Raw genomic sequence first — 19,974 nt, 5'->3', positions numbered from 1 at the left:
CGTAAAACACAAATTAAAAAGAAAAATGTAAGGACCTAATTTTCACCTCCCAATGCAATGTGTACCAATATTAATAATTCTTCATTTCATAGCAACATCAGGAGAAACATATTTCAACTTAACAGTAGACCAAGGGGGTTGAAACTGGTAGCAGCCAAGTAGTGTTTCTAAATGTGACTCATTTAGTAAAGGAACACACACTCACACTCCCCCGATCTTACTTAGGTGGAAAGAAACAGAGACACTCTGGTTGAGATTTTCTTTTAATGAATGTGCACATTTATGATTTCACAGCAGTTCTTGATTTATGGGAGGAATTCAGTAAAGGCATCATGAACATACTAGGAAAGAACAATATATATCAAATTTTCTGATAAGGGGTAGCTCCTTGACATGGTGGTCAACATTTGGACTCCAGTAGAGTGGAGATGGAAGGCTTTAGCCAGAAACCCAAAGGGCACCAGTGATCATGTAATTGGAAATAGCCTGTATTTATGTCCATTCAAGCCAAATATCCCCTCTGAAATCTAACGAACACTATAAAGTATTTAGGAATTCAGATGTCCATAAGATATCAAATGGGTACATGGAATCAAGTGGAAGAAGCAGGATTTTAAGACGGTGTGATTTTCTCATGTGCTTTGTTCAGTAATTTCCTCAATCCCTTTTCCAATCAGCAATTGCCCTGATTGATGAATTTTTGCGCAGAACGGGCGATCTCTCATTGCCAGGAACCCATGTGCTCCAGCTGTATTTTAGAAAGTGCCCTGTGCTTTCCTCATATTGATGTCTCTCTTGAGTTGGCAGAGTGTACAGTGAGGGCAACACCAAGACATCATGAAGTCATTTAGGATGGATCCCTGCAGGAAAAAAGAATAAGGCAAATCAAATTGGATAATGGGGTGAACTGTTCTGCTCAAGTGCATTGAGACCACAAGGTCTACTGGGCCAGGTGTGAACGGCTTCTAGTTCTAAGAACTATTTCCCTGTTTGAATGCTGCGTTCCCCTTCTGTGATGACACAGCAGGGGAATATGAAATTCATCATCAACTGTTATGGCATTCAAGAAGATGGATATGACCTGTTTTCTACCAGGTATTTTATTTGCATTGTGGGGTGAGGTCAGAGATAATGTGGTATTTTCTTATGCTGTAGATAGTTCCCCTCATTCCTCTTTTCCCCACACCCTGCAATGCTGACCAAAGTAGATAGCAAGAGGGTAGGAAATGGATGCAGTGGTGGCTTATACATCATAAAACTATAGATCAATTGGAGAAGCGCCATAATGGAAGCAGGAGGAAGGGTACAGGGGTGACCTTGGAGGCCGTGAGCCACTACCCACTCCATGATGGAGGCTATGAAGGGGTGTACGTAGGAGCCTCCCTTTCCAGCCTTATGCATATGGTCCCTACCAAGATCCTAAAACCATGGCTGATAAAAACTGACCTAACTAAGACAGTGACAAACCAGGAGAATGACGCCCCAGGAGAAAAAAGCCAAACGGTTATGGGACAGGCACTAGAGGAGTCTGGGTATAAGGAAGGAAGACGGTTATGGGAATTGATCACTAGGTAATGTATGTGTGGATCTGTGCATAGTCTGCAATTGAATCAGTCATTGCCTAGTACGATTTGCGATCCCACTGCCCACCAAATGAACCGCACAACGAACACAGGGCAGGTGAAAGTGCAGCCTGCTTTCTATAGCCTTGGTTCGCTGCCCGGAGCCAGTAAGTGGAGTGTGGTGGTGAGGACTCTGAGACAAGGAAATCGTGGAGGATGGGGTTAGGAGCTATGTGGAGTGGGGTCATAGGGTACGATCCATGCTGGCAGTGCACCCCATTCTGTACACATAGGGGAGGGGATTGATTGATTGTGAAACCCCCCCATCAGTGATAAGAGCAGAGAACGAGCGAGGAGGGTCAATGAAAGGGATTCAGCAGTTGGGAAGAGATAAGGGGGATTTGATGGCCGGGATTCTGCTTGTGGAGGATTTTAATCACTTGCCACCACAGCCAAAGAGGAGGATCTAATGTGTTAACCCAGCTGTGGCCACTCAACGAATTGGAAACCCTATGAGTGGTCCTGCATGGGATCAAAAGAGAGAAGGAGACACAGAGGGGTGTATACATCCTGAGTTGGAAATGTGAGGTGAAGGGCAGTGCAGAGCAGACTGTCATGTAGGATGGCTGGAGACAGAGAGGAACGTAGATAGAGGAGTTGAAGACGAACATGGAGGAAGGGAGAAGACCAAGGCGGCAGGAGACATACATTTTGGCAAGGGGGGTAGAACATTAAGAAAGAGGAGGAATAGCGAGAGTAGAGGTCTGAGGAGGAGAGCGATGGAACACCAAAGATAAAGAGTTTAATCAAGATGAGCGTCGGTAACATTGTGTGGGTGACTCATCCAAAATGGCCACCATACCCTTTGTGCGAGGGAGAGAGAGGGTGGGGTGGCTGTCAGACATACAGAGATGGGAAGTGTGCACATGCACTAAGGTGTGGCCTTGGCTAATATGACACAGCCTATGAGATAAGAGGTTTCAATAAATTAATTGCTGTCAGTCACACAATCACATCTAAAAGTGATCCCGACCCACAGAAGTCAGTGATCCCGACCCATAGAAGCCAGTGGCAATTGATAATAGCATGAGTGATCCGATTTCGAAAGTACTATTTTGATGGGTTCAAGGAGTAGCAGGGGGCTTTGGTAGTTAGTCTTGGATGGCATTTCCTCTGTTAACGAAGGCTAGAGCTAGAGTTTGAATCGGCGGTTTGAAGTCCTCCGGTGAGTGTGGCACAACTATTTATTTATTTATTTATTTTATTGCTCATTTGTAAGGCGCTTATACATCAAGAAATTGTGTTTCAAAGCATCCACAAGGCAAAGGGAAGGGAACAGGGGAACAAACAGCAGGAATGGAATATGATAACAGAGATGAGCAAAACATAGAAGCAGTCCTACTAGGCGTTGTGAACATCTGAATCATGCAAGTGCAGAGAACGAGAAGTGAGAGGAGAAGGGGGCAAGTGCTAGAGGTTCCACAGAGGGGTGTGTTACATGGTACATTTCTGATTCTGCACTCTCTTTTGGTTTCTTTGAGATGCATCGGATACAAATGGACTGGCCTTGCTAGAGGACTGGCCTAACAACTAACAGCCATGAAAGAGATGTCGCAGAGAACAACAACGGACCTGTGGAATGCCATAGGCCTCGTAGACGGTCATGAACAGCCCTCCCTCTTCGAGAAGTAAACAGTGATGAAGCTGCTGGCTCAAGTCCCAAGGCTGCTAGAGGAGGTCTCGCAGAAGCAGCCTGCTAGTTACGAAATGTACTTTATTCCCCCTCTTCGGCGAAATGTCCAGTTATTATGGGAGGAGAATAATACGTAGCTTGTGCATTGTACATAAGTATGGGCCAGGCCTCCTAAGCACTTGCATGTGTTAACATTACAGTGCTTTTCACCCATCCTCTGGTCTTGTGTATTATTTGTGTTTGAGTGCAGAGTGCCTGGAATGCTTCAGACGACGTGAGTGAGCTAGATGAGCGCTGGTATTGTGGGGAGCAGGACAAACCTGTAACAGGGTGAAGTGCTAGAGAGCCAGTTGCAAAGGAAACATATAAGTGCAAGGTACTGACCACTAGATGGCAGAGGGGTCACCAGCCCATAAATAAGTGTAGACATGTGAGACAACACAGGGCAAGTGGTGCCTGAAGGCAAGTGCAGATGAAGGACGTATGCTGCAGGCGATCGGACAAGAGGCCAGGACCCAGAAGGACACATAAGGGCCCAGGCCACCAATCACATCGACTGAGGGGTTTAGCACGGGAGGGAGAGAGGAAAGGAGGGGAAGAGGAAAGTCTTCAGGTGCTAGTGGAACATGAGGAGATCCGGCTCAAGATGGAGAGGCTGTTACAGTGGAGGGAGCCGGCCGAGGAAAGGGAACGGCCACCTGCTCTCTGCTTAAAGAAGCGCTTGACAAGCAGAGAGTTGGAGTCAGAGGTTCGGAGGGATCTGCCAGGAGGTATTTGGTAAGAGTGAGTTGCAGATAGCGTGGTCCCCGGCCCCAGACAGCCTTCTGGATGAAGCAGAGGGATTTTAATTTGATCCTTGCAACAACCAGCTTTTAGGGCTGGAGAGATGCGGTCCCTCGGCTTGAGGCCAAGGGTAAGTCTTGCAGCCCTATTCTGGATTAGCTGGAGGGGCCGGAGAGAAGAAGAAGGTAGATTAAGGAAGAGGCATTTACAATAGTCCAGCCTGGAGAGTGCCAGATCTCTGGAGACATTAAGCTTCTGGGAAAAAGTGAGAAAAGGGAGGGTGCCGCTGTGGAGTTGGAAATGGGTCTTCTTGGCAAGGTCCAAGATATGAGGAGTGAAAGAGAGAGCAGAGTTGAAGATAACTACCAGGTTTCTGGTTTCAGAAGAAGAGGGGAGAGAGGGAACAGGAGTCCATATAGGAAGAATCTCAGTCGTGGTGGCATTGAGACACAGATCATTGTTGGTACATCAAAAATGGATGGCAGACAGGCAATCAGGAATGACAGAGGAAGTCAGACGAGATGCAGAAGGTAGTCTGAAAAAGAGTTGGGTGTCATCTGCATAACACTGGAAGTGTGGGGAGAAAGTGGAGATAAGGTGAACAAGAGGGGCAAGATAGATGTTAAAGAGCCAAGGCAAAAGGTTAGAGCCTTGGGGAACGCCACAAGTGGAGATAGAAGGGAGTAAGGAGAAAGAACCCAGGGTAACCTGGAAGGAACAGTCAGTGAGGAAGGAGGTCAGCCAGTGCAGGGCCCACTCCGAGATACCAGGGGTATCATGGAGCTGTTTTATGAGGATACAGTGGTTAACTGTGTCAAAAGCAGAGGAGAGATTGAGTAGAATGAGAACAGCAGTTGAGTTGGAATCAAGGGATGCGAGCAATACTTCACGGGTGTTCAGAAGAGCAGTTTCCGTTCCTCAGATTGATGGCCATGCAGGCAAACAACAAGCTCAGTGTGCTGGGTCTGTTGGGGGAAGACCAACTTCTTCAGAAGTTTCCCAAGGAAGGGAGTGAGATAGATGGGGCGGTAGTTAGCCAGACATGAAGGGTTGGCGAAAGGCTTTTTCAGGAGGGGGCGCACAAGGGAGTGCCTGAGTAAAGAGGGGAAAGACCCAGTGGCAATACAGTGATTACAGAAGTCCGTGAGTGCAGGGGCAAGTGATCTGATATTGTCCTTAATAGTTCTGGAAGAACAGGGGGAGACCTGTTTGGAGGAGACCTTCATAGAGCAGACAACTCTAGTGGTGTCGTCCAATGTGATGGGAGAGAAGGAGAAGAGAGTGGATGTGGGAGGAGGAGGAGGGTGACGAGGGTGGCAGGGGGATGGGAGTAGGGGGGAAGAGAGCGAAATCAGAATGACCTGAGTTTTAGCAGTGAAGTGGGTGGCCAGCGTTGTGCAGAGGGGCTGGGAGGGTAAAGGTGAGCTAGAGACTTCAGATGGATTGGCTAGTACCCAGTAAATTTTGGCCGTGTTTCTAGAAGCTCCAGAGGCGCGGGCCTGGATGTGAGCCCTCTTCTTGGAGTGACAATATTGCCTCTGGAGAAGTCGACAGGTCAGTTTATCAGAGGATGAGCTCGAGGACTGCCACTTCAGTTCTGCAGCTGTGCACTTGCATTTCAGGGCTGTTAGATCAGAGTCGTACCAAGGGTTATGCTTGGTGGCAGGTTTCAGATGGATCCTCATAACAGGGTCGAGAATATCGAGAGTGTTAGTGATAGTGAGATTTAGATTGTTGAGAGCAGAGTCAATAGTTGAGTCAGTAGTTGGAGGAGGGGGGGTGATGGTGGAGCAAATCCAGCAACTGACACTCGTTTCATCGGACGGATGTCTGCAAACGAGGTTGGCAGAGCTGGGGGAGGTTTGGTTAGAAGGCCGAGAGGACCCCGGTGGGTGGAAAGGAGGGTGTGGTCAGACCAGCAGAGAGGGGTGAAGAGAGAGGTAGAGAGCGAGAGATCAGTATGGATGAAGGCATCAAGAGTGTGTCCGGCTGAGTGGGTAGGGCCGGTAGGGAGAATGGAGAGGGTGAGGGAGGTGCAGAGGTCATGGAAGAGGGTGGAGGCCGTGATTGCAGAATACAGGTGGATGTTGAAATCACCCAAAAGGAGGAGTTTAGAGGTGGAAGTCAGAAGAGAGGAGGAGAAATCAGCCCATTCTGAAAGGAAAGAGAATATAGGGCACAGGCTAGCGGCAGTGGTCAAAGAGGAAGTGTTAGAGATGCTAAGCTTGCAGACCAGGCTTTCGAAGGAGGAGTAGGGCTGAGTGGGTATGAGGGAAGAAGGGGCCCACTCAGGGAAGATCAAGGCTACTCCACCGCCAGCACAGTTGAGACAAGGCTTTGGAATCTTGTAGCCATCAGGGGGAAGGGAGTCAAAAGCAGTCACTGAGCTGGCATTGGACCACGTCTCGGTGAGAGCGAGGACAGCGAGACCAAGGTCTTCAAGGAGGAGGCAAATGCCGGAAGAATGTTTTACAACGGAACAAGCATTAAGTGTGGCTAAGTGAAGCCGGTCACACCCTTAAAGATTTTCCGAGGAGGGGTACAGGAGGGTGGTAGGCGCCGGTCAAAGAGGAGGAGATTGGGTTGAGGACATTGAGCTATGATGGTGCCATTGTGATTAATATTAATGATGCACCTCGAAGATGAGAAGCCCCTCAAGAGAACTTCCATCTACTTCCACCATTAATGGGAGAGGAAGAGGAAGGTGAGAGCATGGAAATCAGATGCGGAGTTCATAGGTCTGGAGAGGGGACAGAAAAAAGGCTATCCGTGACAATCTGTCTGGAAGTTGCGCTGACAAAGGTTTTTGCGATAGGTAATCCAGGATTAACAGTAAAAAATCTTTTTTTTACTTTTTTCTTCCAGACTTAGTGAGAGAGGAAGGACAGATGATAGAACAGCAATTATAGTAGATAGAGATGGAAAGAGCCATAGAGGAAGGTAGAGAAGGGAGTTGCCACGTGGTGGCTAGGTCTAGCCATCTGCAGTCTAGGTGAGGCTTGGACCATGTCACCAGAGTCCATCATGAACTTTCCTCCTACCTTCACATGATTAGATCACCTGCTGTAAGCGTTTGGAAATTGTGATCCAGATCACGATGGCTACTAGTCCCACAACGCATTTGTGGTGGTACTGAAAAGCTGAAGTCTGTTATAGCCTAAATACTATATCCTCAAAAAGTCTGAACGGTCCAAATTCCTTTTACGTTCCAAGACAGAGAGGGAGAACAATAATTATGACATGTGGAACACCAGGGGAAAATGCTCAGCCTGTTCTCACCAAGAGTGTTTCCTTTTCGAGGGATGTATTTAAGCAGCAGGAACCAAGAGCTCCTTGTTGTCCAATAGACAGGTTTCCTGACCCTCTTGCTGTGGCCGGTCTGCTGTTGCTCTGTCTCCCATGTCTTTGCTTCAGGACTAAATTGGTCTGTTGCCATTGCCAAGTATTGTTTTCTAACTGACCGTTCCTAGACTCCAGCGCCTCTAGTGGTGCTCCGTCTTTAGGCCTTTGTAATTTGTCTAAAATGCCCCTAATCACAGCAGCATCAGCACAATCCCGCGCTCCTGTCCAGTCTCTAGAGCTCTGGCCCGCAGTTTTCAATGTTGTAAGTATATAGTGTTTCTGCAGCCCTTGTCCCTGTTCTTGCTCCCTGCCCAATTCGATTTCACTAGCATAAGCCCTCTTTCTGTATTTTAACTAGCCCAGGCCAGTGGCTAAACTTGACGTACATTAACTTAAGTCAAGTTTAGCCACTGGCCTGATCTCACTTTATAAATACTTTCAAAAATTGCGCCCAAATGCAAACAAACAACAATGAAATTAAAATCTTACAGGGATGTGGTATTTGGTTCTGTACTTTGTCCTCATGGCAATGCTTCCACCGCACATGCAGCATTCATCCATATCACTGGCCACTTGGCATCCCAAGCAGGTGTAGCAGAAAGCACCACATATACCTGCGGAGACAAAGACAGGACATATTGGGATTCGCAACATTTCTAATTCTGCATGCATCAGAGTGAACACAGTGCATTTACAATATGCGGCTTAGAAACAAAACACGCTAATGTTATGCTTTGTAACTGGCAGCAACGGACGCTCCAGAGGTAATGCAACTGGTCAAGGCTGAAGGAGACTTCATCCAGTGAGAGCATCTTTGCCAATCGGTTTGGCTCAAGGGCGCAACAAAACCTAATTAACAAAGACAATTAAATATATAGCTTTCTATAGAATATTGGTATATGTAATTGAGTCATCTGAATGTATTTGAATTATTTATTTACAGTATGGATTTATTTTTCCTCCTGTGGTTATGATATATTAGGATATTTTTCAAATGAATATGATACCTATGAACCTTCTTTATTCTTTTATCTCCTTTGTCGACACTGGTTTATCTTAAGAATATCAGTAAAAAAAAAGACCATAAACTGATAGAGGTGGAATCACATTATCAAATCATCATCACTCAGGGAGAATGGTAAACAAATATATTAAATATAAATGCAATACTGGTAGAACGTGACACATATCACAGAATGGCTTACTCATGGTAATTGTATTGTAAAGGATGCTAGTCCTGTTTCAATCGGCATGAAAATTGATTCATAAAAAATAAAATAACACCCGTGGTGAAAAGGATACTAGTCCCGTTTCTATTACCATGAAAGCAGGTATATAAGAGACACAATGGCGCAAGGGGCTCGCAGAACGCAAGCTTACAAGCTACTTAATAAAGTCATGAGAAATAAGATCATCAATTGCCAAGTGTTGATAAGTTTAGCCAGATAAGTAAAACTCTATTGAAATGTAGACTTTAATCTAAATTAATATAATAATGATGTTCATCTTTCTCTTTTTTTCTTTCCCGTTATACTTAACTCCAGTTCCATAACTAAGAAAGGCATTTCCCCTATTACACAAATTTGATAAAAAGGGAAATTAGATGATCATGCATAAGTTGCCTGCTCAATAAGGTCAGTTATAATTTATTAACTTGTGAGACAAATTTGGGTGAACTGTAAATTAACCAACTGAACTAAGATGGATAACTAATAATGAATGCATTTACAACCATAAGGACTGAGATTATACCCAATGATACTTAGAAGACTTAACTAAGATATATATACAATAAGTGAGAAGTAAGTGTTCAATAAGAACACATTTTTCAAGAATATTAATTAAGATTTGGTGATTCAATATGATACTAACAAATATATATCTTTTTATTTGCATTGCTTTCTCTCTGTGTTCACCCAATTCCCATTATCTTCGTATAGGATGTAAATTGTTGCTGAATTGAGAATACAAAGGTTGTTTTTATTTATTTATTTTATTGAGCATTTGTAAGGTGCTTTATACAACAGAATTGTGTTTCAAAGCGTTCTTATTAGCTCTGAAAAAGCAAAATGAAATGGTAGTGAATATGACCAAAGATTTGAGAAACACGTGTAGGCTGAGATATCCTGTGTTGGTTATCAATTGCTATTACAACTTTTTGATATTTGTTAATTTAGTTATACTAGAGGAGATTCAGAACCCAAGTTTATTACACATTTCTGGGAGTTTGAAAATGTATAATTATTATAAATGTGTTTGGTACGAATGATCTATATTGTTGAGTAATACAAAGTAAATATCTGTCTACTGCGTATACAACACTGATGGAAATTATAATTTTTAGCATGTTTTTTTAACCAAACAATATTCTATATGAAGTAATGGCATGAATAATGCAATTTATTTTATTGTCTGCAGATTAATTTATATCTGTTTAGAAGTGTTTAGAAGATTGTGTGTAATATTACATTTTTAACCATAACACACACAAAAAAAAGAATACTAACACTCAGCCACTACATCAAAGTGCTTAGACTTAGAGAGAACATCGTACCCACTGTTGCTGCCGTGCAATAGCTACCAATTTACAAAAGGATTCCACTTCAGGTGGCCCGCGCCATGCACAAAAACAAACCAGGAGTATATTCTCTGCAAACTTCAAGCTATACACCTCTTGGTATGCTACTTGTTAACACTATGTTAGACTAAAGGCAATCCTTTCTCCCTCAAACACTGGGGGAGCTCTCAGTCCAAAGTCTGGTATGTCATTTTTGTAGGTAGTTTGGGGTACGCAACAAAGTCTTTTGTTTCATTTGCATCCTGAGACATAACCAAATTGGTCAATTCATTCTATGACTTTGGTGATGAAGGTGCTCAGATTTCACCAGAATAGAATCACGTTATCTGCTTAGGCAACCATTTTGAAATCCAGGTTTTCAATTTTAATGCTTAGAATTTCCTCATGTCCCAAATTATTTTAAGAAGGGGTGTGAGGGCAAGTAAGTGCAATAGTGGTGACAAAGAGCAGCCTGGTCCGGTTCCTCTGTCACAGATGAAGAAGAATGAGCATTTATTATTAGGGGAGGAGTACACGGCTCTAATCATGGAGATAAATAAATAATCTATGTCATGCAATTTCAGAGCACTGACTACGAAAAACCATTCACTGGAATCTTAAGTGTCAATTCCATTGCATATGGAATGTGTTTGCCATAGGCTACGATGCTAGAAAATAGCTGTGCTCTGAATAGGCAATCCTGCCCGTAACCAATCCAGACTGTTGAGGTTTGATAGGGGATGGCAATATATTTTCCAATTGAGGATCCATAAATCTGTGTGCGAATTTTACAGTCAACGTCCATGAGCGATGGGGTCAATAATGTTTTGCAGAGGTACGATTGTGGTCATTTTTTGGAATAAGAATGCTGGTTGTCTCAGTCAACAGGCCTCTGTGGCATTTTATCGAGAAAAGAAGTGAAATGCTTCGCAGAGTTTTGGTAAATTTACATGGGCAATCAGTCTGGGACATGTAATTTGCCTTTTGTAGTCTACTGCATTGGCTGTTTTCAGAAATCAGCCATCTATCATCACTTTGCCACCAACCTTTGGCGTTCACCAAGGATCCGCCATATCTCTCAAGCTCTTCAGTGCCACCATGAGAGCTTTCACAGCCCTCCTGAACTCATTCTCCATCACAAATCTACGATTATGACTTCCAGTCCATGCTTCACCTGGAGAATGGAGACATTCAAACAATTTGAACTTTCTGCAGTCTTCTCCCGAATCCAGTAATGGACGATACAGTTTCCTGTTCTTGAAAGGCAGCGAAATAGAGATCCTGATATGCGTTCCCAACAAATCATGGAGCCTACCAGCACTCTGGCCTCCCAGTCTGGGCACCCCCTCCTACAGAAATCTCGGGGAGGTCTTCAACCCAGATCTTGCCTTTGGTCCCCAAATAAGGACAGTCACAAAAAATGCACTCTATCACATGCACAGATTAAAACATATCCTGTCCTTTCTGGTCTTCCACCAAAAGACAGAAGCAGTTCAGGCACTTGTCCTATCCAGACTAGACTACTTCAACAATGTTCACATGGATACACATCAGTGCATGTTCAAGCAACTACAAAAGGCACAAAGCATAGCAGCTAGAATGATCCTGGGATGGAAAAGGTACAAGCACGTAATTCCTGCTCTGCAAAGCTTTTCCTGGCTTCCAGCCAAACTCATATGGCTGGTTTACAGGGTATCTGGTCAATCCATTGACAACCAAAGCATCGACAGCCATACCATCTAATTATATGCAACGAAAATTCCATTCCATCGAATAGTCATTTCGTTGTCTATAATTCGACAAATCCATCGAAATTAGTGGGGTTAGGGTTGGGGCTAGGGTTACATTAGGGGTAGGGTTTGGTTTAGGGTTGGGGCTAGGGTTAGATTAAGGGTTAGATTATGGTTGGGGCTAGGGTTAGATTAAGGGTTGCATTAGGGTTTGGATTGGGGCTAGAGTTAGATTAAGGGTTACATTAGTGTTAGGGATGGGGCTAGGGTTTGGGGCTAGATTAAGGGTTACATTAGGGTTAGACTTGGGGCTAAGGTTGGGGCTAGGGTTAGATTAAGGGTTACGTTAGGGTTGGGGGGGTGGGCATGGGATTGCGGGGCTGGGAGGGAGGAACCCCCCCCCAATATAAAAGAAAACATTAAAACCTTACAGGGAGCTGGCCAGTGCCGAAAAATTCAGCACTGGACAGCTCCATGTAACGTTTTAAAGTTAAAAAAAAAGGATTGAAATGCTATCTTTTACATGTAAAAGTGCATTTCCATTGAAACCAGTCCATTTATATTTTCGATGGACTGGTTTAGATGGAAAGGCACATTCACATGTAAAAGATAGCCTGTCAATGCTTTGGCATTCGATCCTTTTTATTAGATGCTTTGGTTTGTGGTTTTTTTTTTCTCGATGTAATCACTATAAACCGTTTTACAGTGCGATTTAGCAATGTAACCTTGAATACCTCTCTAAAATAATAGAGTGGCAAGCCCCCGCCAGAATCCTCATATTCACTAACACTGGCCTCCTCCACCAAACGCAAACAAAAGAGGAAGAATCAGTCTGAGAGGGCTTGGACCTTCAACATGGGACACCCTTTCCCTGAACCTGAAACTCCACTGTAACCATGTATCTTCAGGAGAAACCTGCATGCAATACTGCTCCTGAATCCTTTCCCGTCACCAATACTCAAGCGACTGAAACACTGTGCCCATGTGGTAAGGCTCTAATTAGAGTCGACACGCTGTCTCCTAGCTCTGGTCTTCTGATTGGAACCTACCCTCTGTTATTTGATCACCTTCCTACTCCCCCACCTTCCTCATACTTTGACAATCCTGGAAGTTCAAAAGAACCCATCTTAGTCAAGAAGCTCTCAGCTGGAAACATTACCCTCCCAGATTTGTTTACTCTTCCACAAACACACTAGCTCCCCTCTCTACAACCCCCAGCCCACTGATGCATTTACGCTTCCATGCTCAAAGGTAAAGGAAAAGAAACGAGATTCCTAAGATACTAACTAGACCATGCCCAGTCAAATTGACTATTTGCTGACCTGCTAAACTGTAGGACATATCGTGCTGACAGAAGGTAACGCAACACTGTCCCAAAGGCTGGAAGAATCATAAAAAGAGAACTGTGTATTTCTTTACAAACAGCCACAGCATCTCCTGATAACACGGGCTACAAAGTTGTTAAAGCAAAAGCATATTGTAAAAACAATGCATGTGCCATACATCATCGTAACATTTTTTGAAACATGCATATCATTGCAGGATTGAAAACAAATGTATAGAATGATGTCTAGTAATAACCAAAAAGTAGAAACAGTTTGAAAGAAACCTCTCCTTGCACCCCCCATCCCATTTTTCACAGATAGTATCACAAGAGACCTAACGACCGCCCTGTCCTAGGGTCCTGAGCCCTTCCCCCTTCACAATCTCTGTGCTCCTACTCTGTCCCTGCTGAGTCTCGATGCCACATGCTCGCTCTTCCTCCTTGCTTCCATGGACTCCACCCCTTAAAATCGTGGTCTCACCTCTACCTTCTGCACCCTCTCTGACCCTGAGGCGCTATATAAATAACCATCATTATCATTATGATCATTATTACTTTGCTATTCGCCATGACTCTCTGAATCAGTAATGATGGTAACACGTTTATCACAGCATTTGTGTATGCAGTGGACTTCCTCATGCCTGGTCTGCTTTGGTTAATGTGGCTTTCTGGCCATGCGAGTCGGCGGGTCTGTTTGTGTAGCCTTTAAATGGCCAGTGTTGTTTACGTGTCAGGTGTGGCTGTACGCTGGTGGATTACTGGGATTAAGTGAGGGTGGCTATCTATCATCCACTAGCTTGGGGTGCCCCTCTAGGTCCTATTGATCATTCCGTTCGATATCGCCAGAGTTAGGCAGGGGGCTTCCCCACAGACTTCCTCCAATTCCATTAATCTCCAAACTGGTCCTCAAAACCAAGAAATTCAACAGAATGATTTTGCTAGAAAACATCTGGCCATGCATGTGGTTGTGTGCAGTCCAACTCCAGCTGGGGAACCATTGACATCGGAAGCTTCCCTTTAGGCAACACCTGTTGTTCAGGTTGCAGCGCAAGGCTCCAGAGTTACTCCATTACAGGTGTTCAAGCCTTCTGTCGTATTATAAGCAGATTGTCTGAGGGGAAAAAGCCAAAGAGAGCATGTGTAATGCCTTCCAAAGGAAAACAGTATCCTTCTGATACAGACTGAAATGTTTCGATACTCAGTGCCAAGAATCAGCATTTTTTCCTTTAAGGTGTCAATCAGGCGAAATCGAGCCTTCTGCACTTCTACGTAAGCACATGCAAGTACCTTCATCGGCCATAACTGCATGATGTTCACTGTTCCAATTATCAGAAATTGTTTGGAAGGAATTTGTGATGGCTTTTCCTGATATAAAGCCTTAGCGTGCCAAAGGTTTTACTCTGCGCAAGGAGTAGGAGAGGATGACATTTCTGATTTGCTTTGAAACTTTCAAATGCTGGCAGCGAAGGAAGAAGATGGGAGCCTGTTTGGTAGAAAGATCACTAAAGATGAAATATGGGTGGTCATCATAGACGTAAAGATAAATAAAGCACCATGCCCTGGTTGCTTGGCCCTATCCTATAGGACCTTCGGTGGGCAATTTATAGGCTCCATGCCTAATTTCCTGTGGAAGGAAGGTATTGCTACTGATACTATGGGCGAAGAAAAGACCTCTGTACTTCCTAAAGGTGGTCATGGTCCAACTAACTGTGCTTCCTATAGCATTGCTGAATGTTGACATAAAGCTTTATGCCACGATACTGGCAATTATAATGGATGTTCTCCCCAGGATAATTGGGGTAGACCAGTCTGGATTTGTGATAGTAAGATGGGTTGTCAACAATATCAGGAAAGAAGTAGATCCTTTTGATATAGCTCATAGGACCCTTTTTCCGGCGGTCCTCTGAGCTCTTGATGTACAGGAAGCTTTCGCTGTGACAAGTGGCTTTTTCTAAGGGTTGCGATGGATTTGTGTGTGGGTGACAATTTTATACGTGGCGTATTTGCACGATACTCCTCCCAAATGGCACGTATGGCTTTGAATGGGTTCAGTTAAATCCCTTCTACCGCTCAGTAGGAAAATGAGCGGGAACTCTGCTGTTGCTGCCATTATTTGCACTAGCACTGGAGCCATTAGCAATCAGGCCGAGGCTTCCCAAGCTTGCCAGAAAGGCCTGTTATAAAGGTGTTTCGCACAATGTGGAACTGTTTGCAGAGGATATCCTGCTTACAGTAGCAGATAATTCGCCACTACTGTTTTACAGATGTAGGAATTCCGAAAGATTTTGGGATTCCAGATTAACCTTACAAAAGTGGGATGGTGAACCTAACTGTGGCATCTGCTGATCTGGAACCTCTGAAAAGCTCTACTTCATTTCAGTTGGCTAATGATAGTATGAAGTATCTGGGCATGTGTCTTGGCCTTAAGTGCTCTTCTCTATATTAAGCTAATCATCCAAAATCCTGGTGGCTACCAGGAATGACCTTCACTCTTAGCAAAATCAGGCCATCTCATGGTTTGGCAGAACGGTGACTCTCAAAATAAATCTACTGCCTCGTCTCATATCGCTTTCAACCTCTCTGGGTCCATGTGCCGAACACCACTATCAAACAAATTCAAAAAAGAATTATGGACTTCTTCTGGAAGGAGTTGGTGCATAGACTTTCTAGTTCTAACCTCTTTAGAACTATTAAAGCCTGTGAACCCTGCTTAAAAACGGTGGAATCCAAAGATATGGCATTTAAAAAAATAGATCAGTCAGTTCAAAATTCAAGTACTGGTTCCAGCAGGCTGATAGAACAAATGGATTATTTGGCGATCAGACTGTAATTTGACAGCTGCACGTCATGTCCAAAGATTGCTTGAGAAGCAGTGCAGTTGATGGATGCGGGTGCTGTTCCTGCGGAGAATAGGATGCCCACCCATACGTTGCCGCTGCAGGAGTGCTACGGTGGCTGCCACATGCAGGGGATTGTTCAGCGAGCTTCTCCTCCCCCAAATCTTCGAAATACTGGAGGGTGGGAGCCACTCTTTTACACCCCTATACTGTCCAACCCGCCGCCCGCTCCGGATCCCTCCAGCATTTCCTCAGGGGATGTACAGGTCTAAGATAGGGCTTAGAAAATGATCACTGCAGCATTGCTCTTTCTTTGTATCACTTCACCTCAAAGCCGCCCGGTTCCTGAAGCACTTCAGGTGACACATTTCAATGGAGACATAGGACCGGATTATGAGTTTCGTGATATTTCCTCAGGAAATACCACCAAATGGTTATGTATTTACCACATGCGGTAACAGAACCTCAAGTTATTCCCGTTTTCGAGTTTCAGAGGACTTCATGTGGATCTCATATTACTGCAAGCGCTAATGCTTTTGGGTGGAGGTAAAAACTTCACTGTGCTGTCTTCTAATGGCATCAGGCCATGTGTGCCTTTAGCCCCTGGTCTGCTGCAGGTGGCTACCGTGAGTTCCCATCCAGCCTCTTATTGGAAAGGGCTTGGCCCATAACTGCACAGCAATATGGCTGCATGGTTTATATATTTTCCTCTGTAGCAATGTGGTTTAGATCTTTTTCCTCAATGGTGCTGCAGTTGTCTGAGGTCCATGCTCTGATGCGGGCGAGCCACAGCCATTGTTTCTCTATGATCCACGGCCAGGATCCACCTTGCTAGGTGGGCGCACATGAGGGTATGGCACAATCCTCTGGTGCTCCGTGGCTTTTCTGAGGCGGCAGCCAGGGTCTAGGTCATGTGCTCATGATATGTCGCCTGCCCGATCTCCACACCGGGAGGGTTGAGGCCTCCAAGGCCACATTGTCATTATGAGCTTCCCTGCGCATGCAGTACAGTACGGCTGTCTGGATTTTCGAACAGATTCTTCCGTAGCTCCCCTTCCCCATTCAGAGAAATTTTTAATATTTTGTTTAATGTTTGCATGAACCTTTCGGCCTCTCCATTGGCTCGAGGCCAGAGGGGGGTCACTTTTCGATGTTTTATTCCCTGGTCTTCAAAGTACTTGGCAAATTGTTGGCCCTGAAACGGTGGACCATTGTCCGAGCACAGTTCATACGGAAATCCATGGGTTGCAAAGATTTTCTCCAGTGCAAGTATGGTATGATCGCATGCAGTTGACTCCACCAATTCAATTTCAGGGTAACGAGACCACTGGTCCACCACCACCAGGAAGTAAGTGCCCCACCCCGTGGACCCAAAGTTCGCATGCACGGTGCCCCACGACTGTTCACTCCTCTCCATGGACTGTATTTGGGGTCCCCTTGCTGCTGGACTAGCTGCTTGGCATCGAATGCATTGACAAACTCCTCTACCCTCTCGTCCAGGTTCGGGAACCACACCTTGGCCCGTAAGTGCGTTTTTGTCTTAGCCGCGCCATGGTGCCCCGTGTGGGCAAGGTCCAGCACTTTTGCCACCAGTGTGCGAGGTACAACAATTTGGCGCCCCCTCAATATCAGTCCTTCTTCTGACTTCGAAAGATCATTCCTGGCCCGCCACAGCTCTTGCAGGTCCCGCTGGGCACCCTTTTCTCTTCTGGAATTATTGGCAAGCACATCTTTCCAATCACTACTGTGCATGGCTGCTTCAATGACCCGAAAGGCCTCATCCGTCCTGGAGGCCTCTGCCAGTTCCTGGACCGTTAGTGCCACCGGCATGGCTGCCTCCACTACATATCGGACCATTTCGACACACTCGACCACTTCCAGCTTTTCTTGTTTCCGACCTGACCCAGCGTGACGAGATAAATAGTCTGCCGGATTGTTGGTACCCGGCCTATAATGTAGGTTCACCCCATACTATATTAGGGATAACATCCACCGCCCTATCTGAGGCAGGGGCTTGGACGATCCGCCGGCCATAATAGGAATGAGTGGCTTGTGGTCGGTAACTACCGCAACAGGCTTTCCCAGGATATATAAGCGGAAGTGTTTACATCCCCATAGGATGGCCAGCGCTTCTCTTTCAATTTGCGAGTAGCGTTTTTCTGTGTCTGATAGCGCCTTGCTCGCATAAGCAATTGGGTGCATATGTCCCTGTGTGTCCGCTTGAAGCAGCACCGCCCCCAAACCTACTGGGCTGGCATCTACCACTATTTCGGACTCCTTCTCAGGATCAAAATATGCCATTATCTCACTGCCTGTCAGCGCCGCCTTGATTTCCTTGAATGACAGCTGTTCTTTAGTGGACGACTCCCAGAAGGCGTCACTCAGAGTGAGGGCACTCAACGGCTCTGACAGCGATGCCAGGCCACGGATGAACCTCCCACAGTAGTTCGCCATCCCCAGAAAGCTCCTGACCTCTGATGGTGACTCTGGGGGAGATGCTTCTTGGATGTCCCGCACTTTCTCCGGGTCAGGGGACATACCCCCAGCATGGAAGACAAAGCCAAAAAATTCAATCCGATCTTTGAAGAATTCACATTTGCTCTTGTTTAATGTGAGGCCCAGGCTCTTGATTCTATCAAGTGTTCTTTCCAGTCTTTTCATGTGCTCTGCCTCAGATGACGCAAACACCAAGATGTCGTCGCTTAGGTTTATCATGCCCTTTAGTCCTGCTAGGGCGCCTCTAATCACGTTTTGGAACACTTTAGCAGCTGACGAGATGCCGAAGCTTAGTCTCTTAAACTGATATAGGCCCTCGTGTGTGGTAAAAGTCGTGATATAGCAGGACTCAGGGTGTAATTCCAGTTGATGGTATCCTGATCGGAGATCTAATTTGGAGAACACCCTGGCGCCCTGAAGTTCTCCCACAATATCGTCCAGTGTGGGCGTTAAGTGACGTTCTCGGTTGATTGCCATGTTGGGCAGCCTCATGTCTACACATATCCTGACCGCCCCTGGCTGCTTCGGCTTTGCTGCTACCACAATTGGGGACACCCAAGGAGTCGGCCCTTCGACTCTTTCAATAATGTCCATTTCCACCAGAGTCTGTAGCTCTTTCTCCACTTGTGCCCTCAGATGGAAAGGATTCCTCCTGTGTTTTAGTGCCGTGGGTCTCACTGACTCGTCTATATGAAGTCGAATAGGTTCCCCTTTCAATTTCCCTATGCCTCTAAACACTTCTGCGTATTTCCCCATGATGTGGTCCATGTCCGTCAGATACACTGACATTGCGAAGTGTACAAGGTCCAGCGCCTCCGAGGCTGCACAGCTGAGGAGTGAATGGGGGCTTATCTCCGTAACAAAGAATCTTCCCCGAATTCTGTCTGTGAGTGACGGTTGATATGAATGCCACTCTCAAAGGGAGCGGCGTGTCACCACCAAAAGTATATATTCTAGCCTTTGTGTCTTCAAGTGCTGGCGGGCCAGGTAAAGCTTCATAATGCCCTATCGCTAGGACACACAATGATGCCCTTGTGTCTATGATAACCGGCGTTGGCGTTGTTCCTATGCTGACCACACAGGTGGGTTGACGTCTTTTTCGTATGCCAGATGCTATGTTAGATATGAAGAATACGTCTTCCTCCTCTTCCGCTATGTCCAATTCTTGCAGGTCTTGTTCTATTGCAGCAACATTCTTTGATATTCTCGGGGTGCCACTGCTAACCCTTGCGGGACCTCGGGATGCAGCCACTGATACCGCTGCCCTGCATACCCTAGCGTAATGTCCTGGCACTCTGCATCAGCCATATTCTTGTTTTTGCTGGGCACTCCCCGGCAAGAGGGAGATCATATCCGCAATATTGACATGGCTGCGGCGGCTCTGACTTCTGATAATTTTCTGCCTTTTTCGGTGCCCACCTTTGTTTTTCAGCCACTGATCGTCCTAGGGAAAAGGCTTCTTCACTTCTCCCCAGGCGGACATTTGCTTCCATACGGGCCCCTCTGCTCTCTGCCAGTCCATATGCTCGCCCCATATCCAGGATTTGGATCAATATCAGACCAGGCTCCCTAAGTACTTGTCTTCTCAACTTCCCGAGCCGCATCCTTGAAGAAGTTGGTTGCGTCTCATGCCTTCTTCATTTTCCCACC

General features: G+C 45.6%; 1 protein-coding gene across 3 annotated transcripts in view; it reads right to left on the bottom strand.

Annotated features, from left to right (window-relative positions):
* Nucleotides 1-247: 247 nt before the first annotated feature.
* Nucleotides 248-19,974, bottom strand: part of PLAC8 (placenta associated 8) — a 97,904-nt gene continuing 78,177 nt past the window's right edge. For all 3 annotated transcript variants that reach the window (XM_069626561.1, XM_069626562.1, XM_069626560.1), the window contains exons 3-4: nucleotides 7,870-7,994; nucleotides 248-860 (exon numbers count right to left, since the gene is read on the bottom strand). In XM_069626561.1, the coding sequence (XP_069482662.1) occupies nucleotides 756-860; nucleotides 7,870-7,994 (230 nt within the window). In that variant the 3' untranslated portion in view covers nucleotides 248-755. The remainder of the gene's footprint in view (nucleotides 861-7,869; nucleotides 7,995-19,974) is intronic.

The sequence above is a fragment of the Ambystoma mexicanum genome, chromosome 6p (assembly GCF_040938575.1).
Source record: "Ambystoma mexicanum isolate Mex_15411 chromosome 6p, UKY_AmexF1_1, whole genome shotgun sequence".
Lineage (NCBI taxonomy): Eukaryota > Metazoa > Chordata > Amphibia > Caudata > Ambystomatidae > Ambystoma > Ambystoma mexicanum.
Note: the sequence above shows the minus strand (reverse complement) of the source record. Positions and strands in the feature narration are given on the sequence as shown.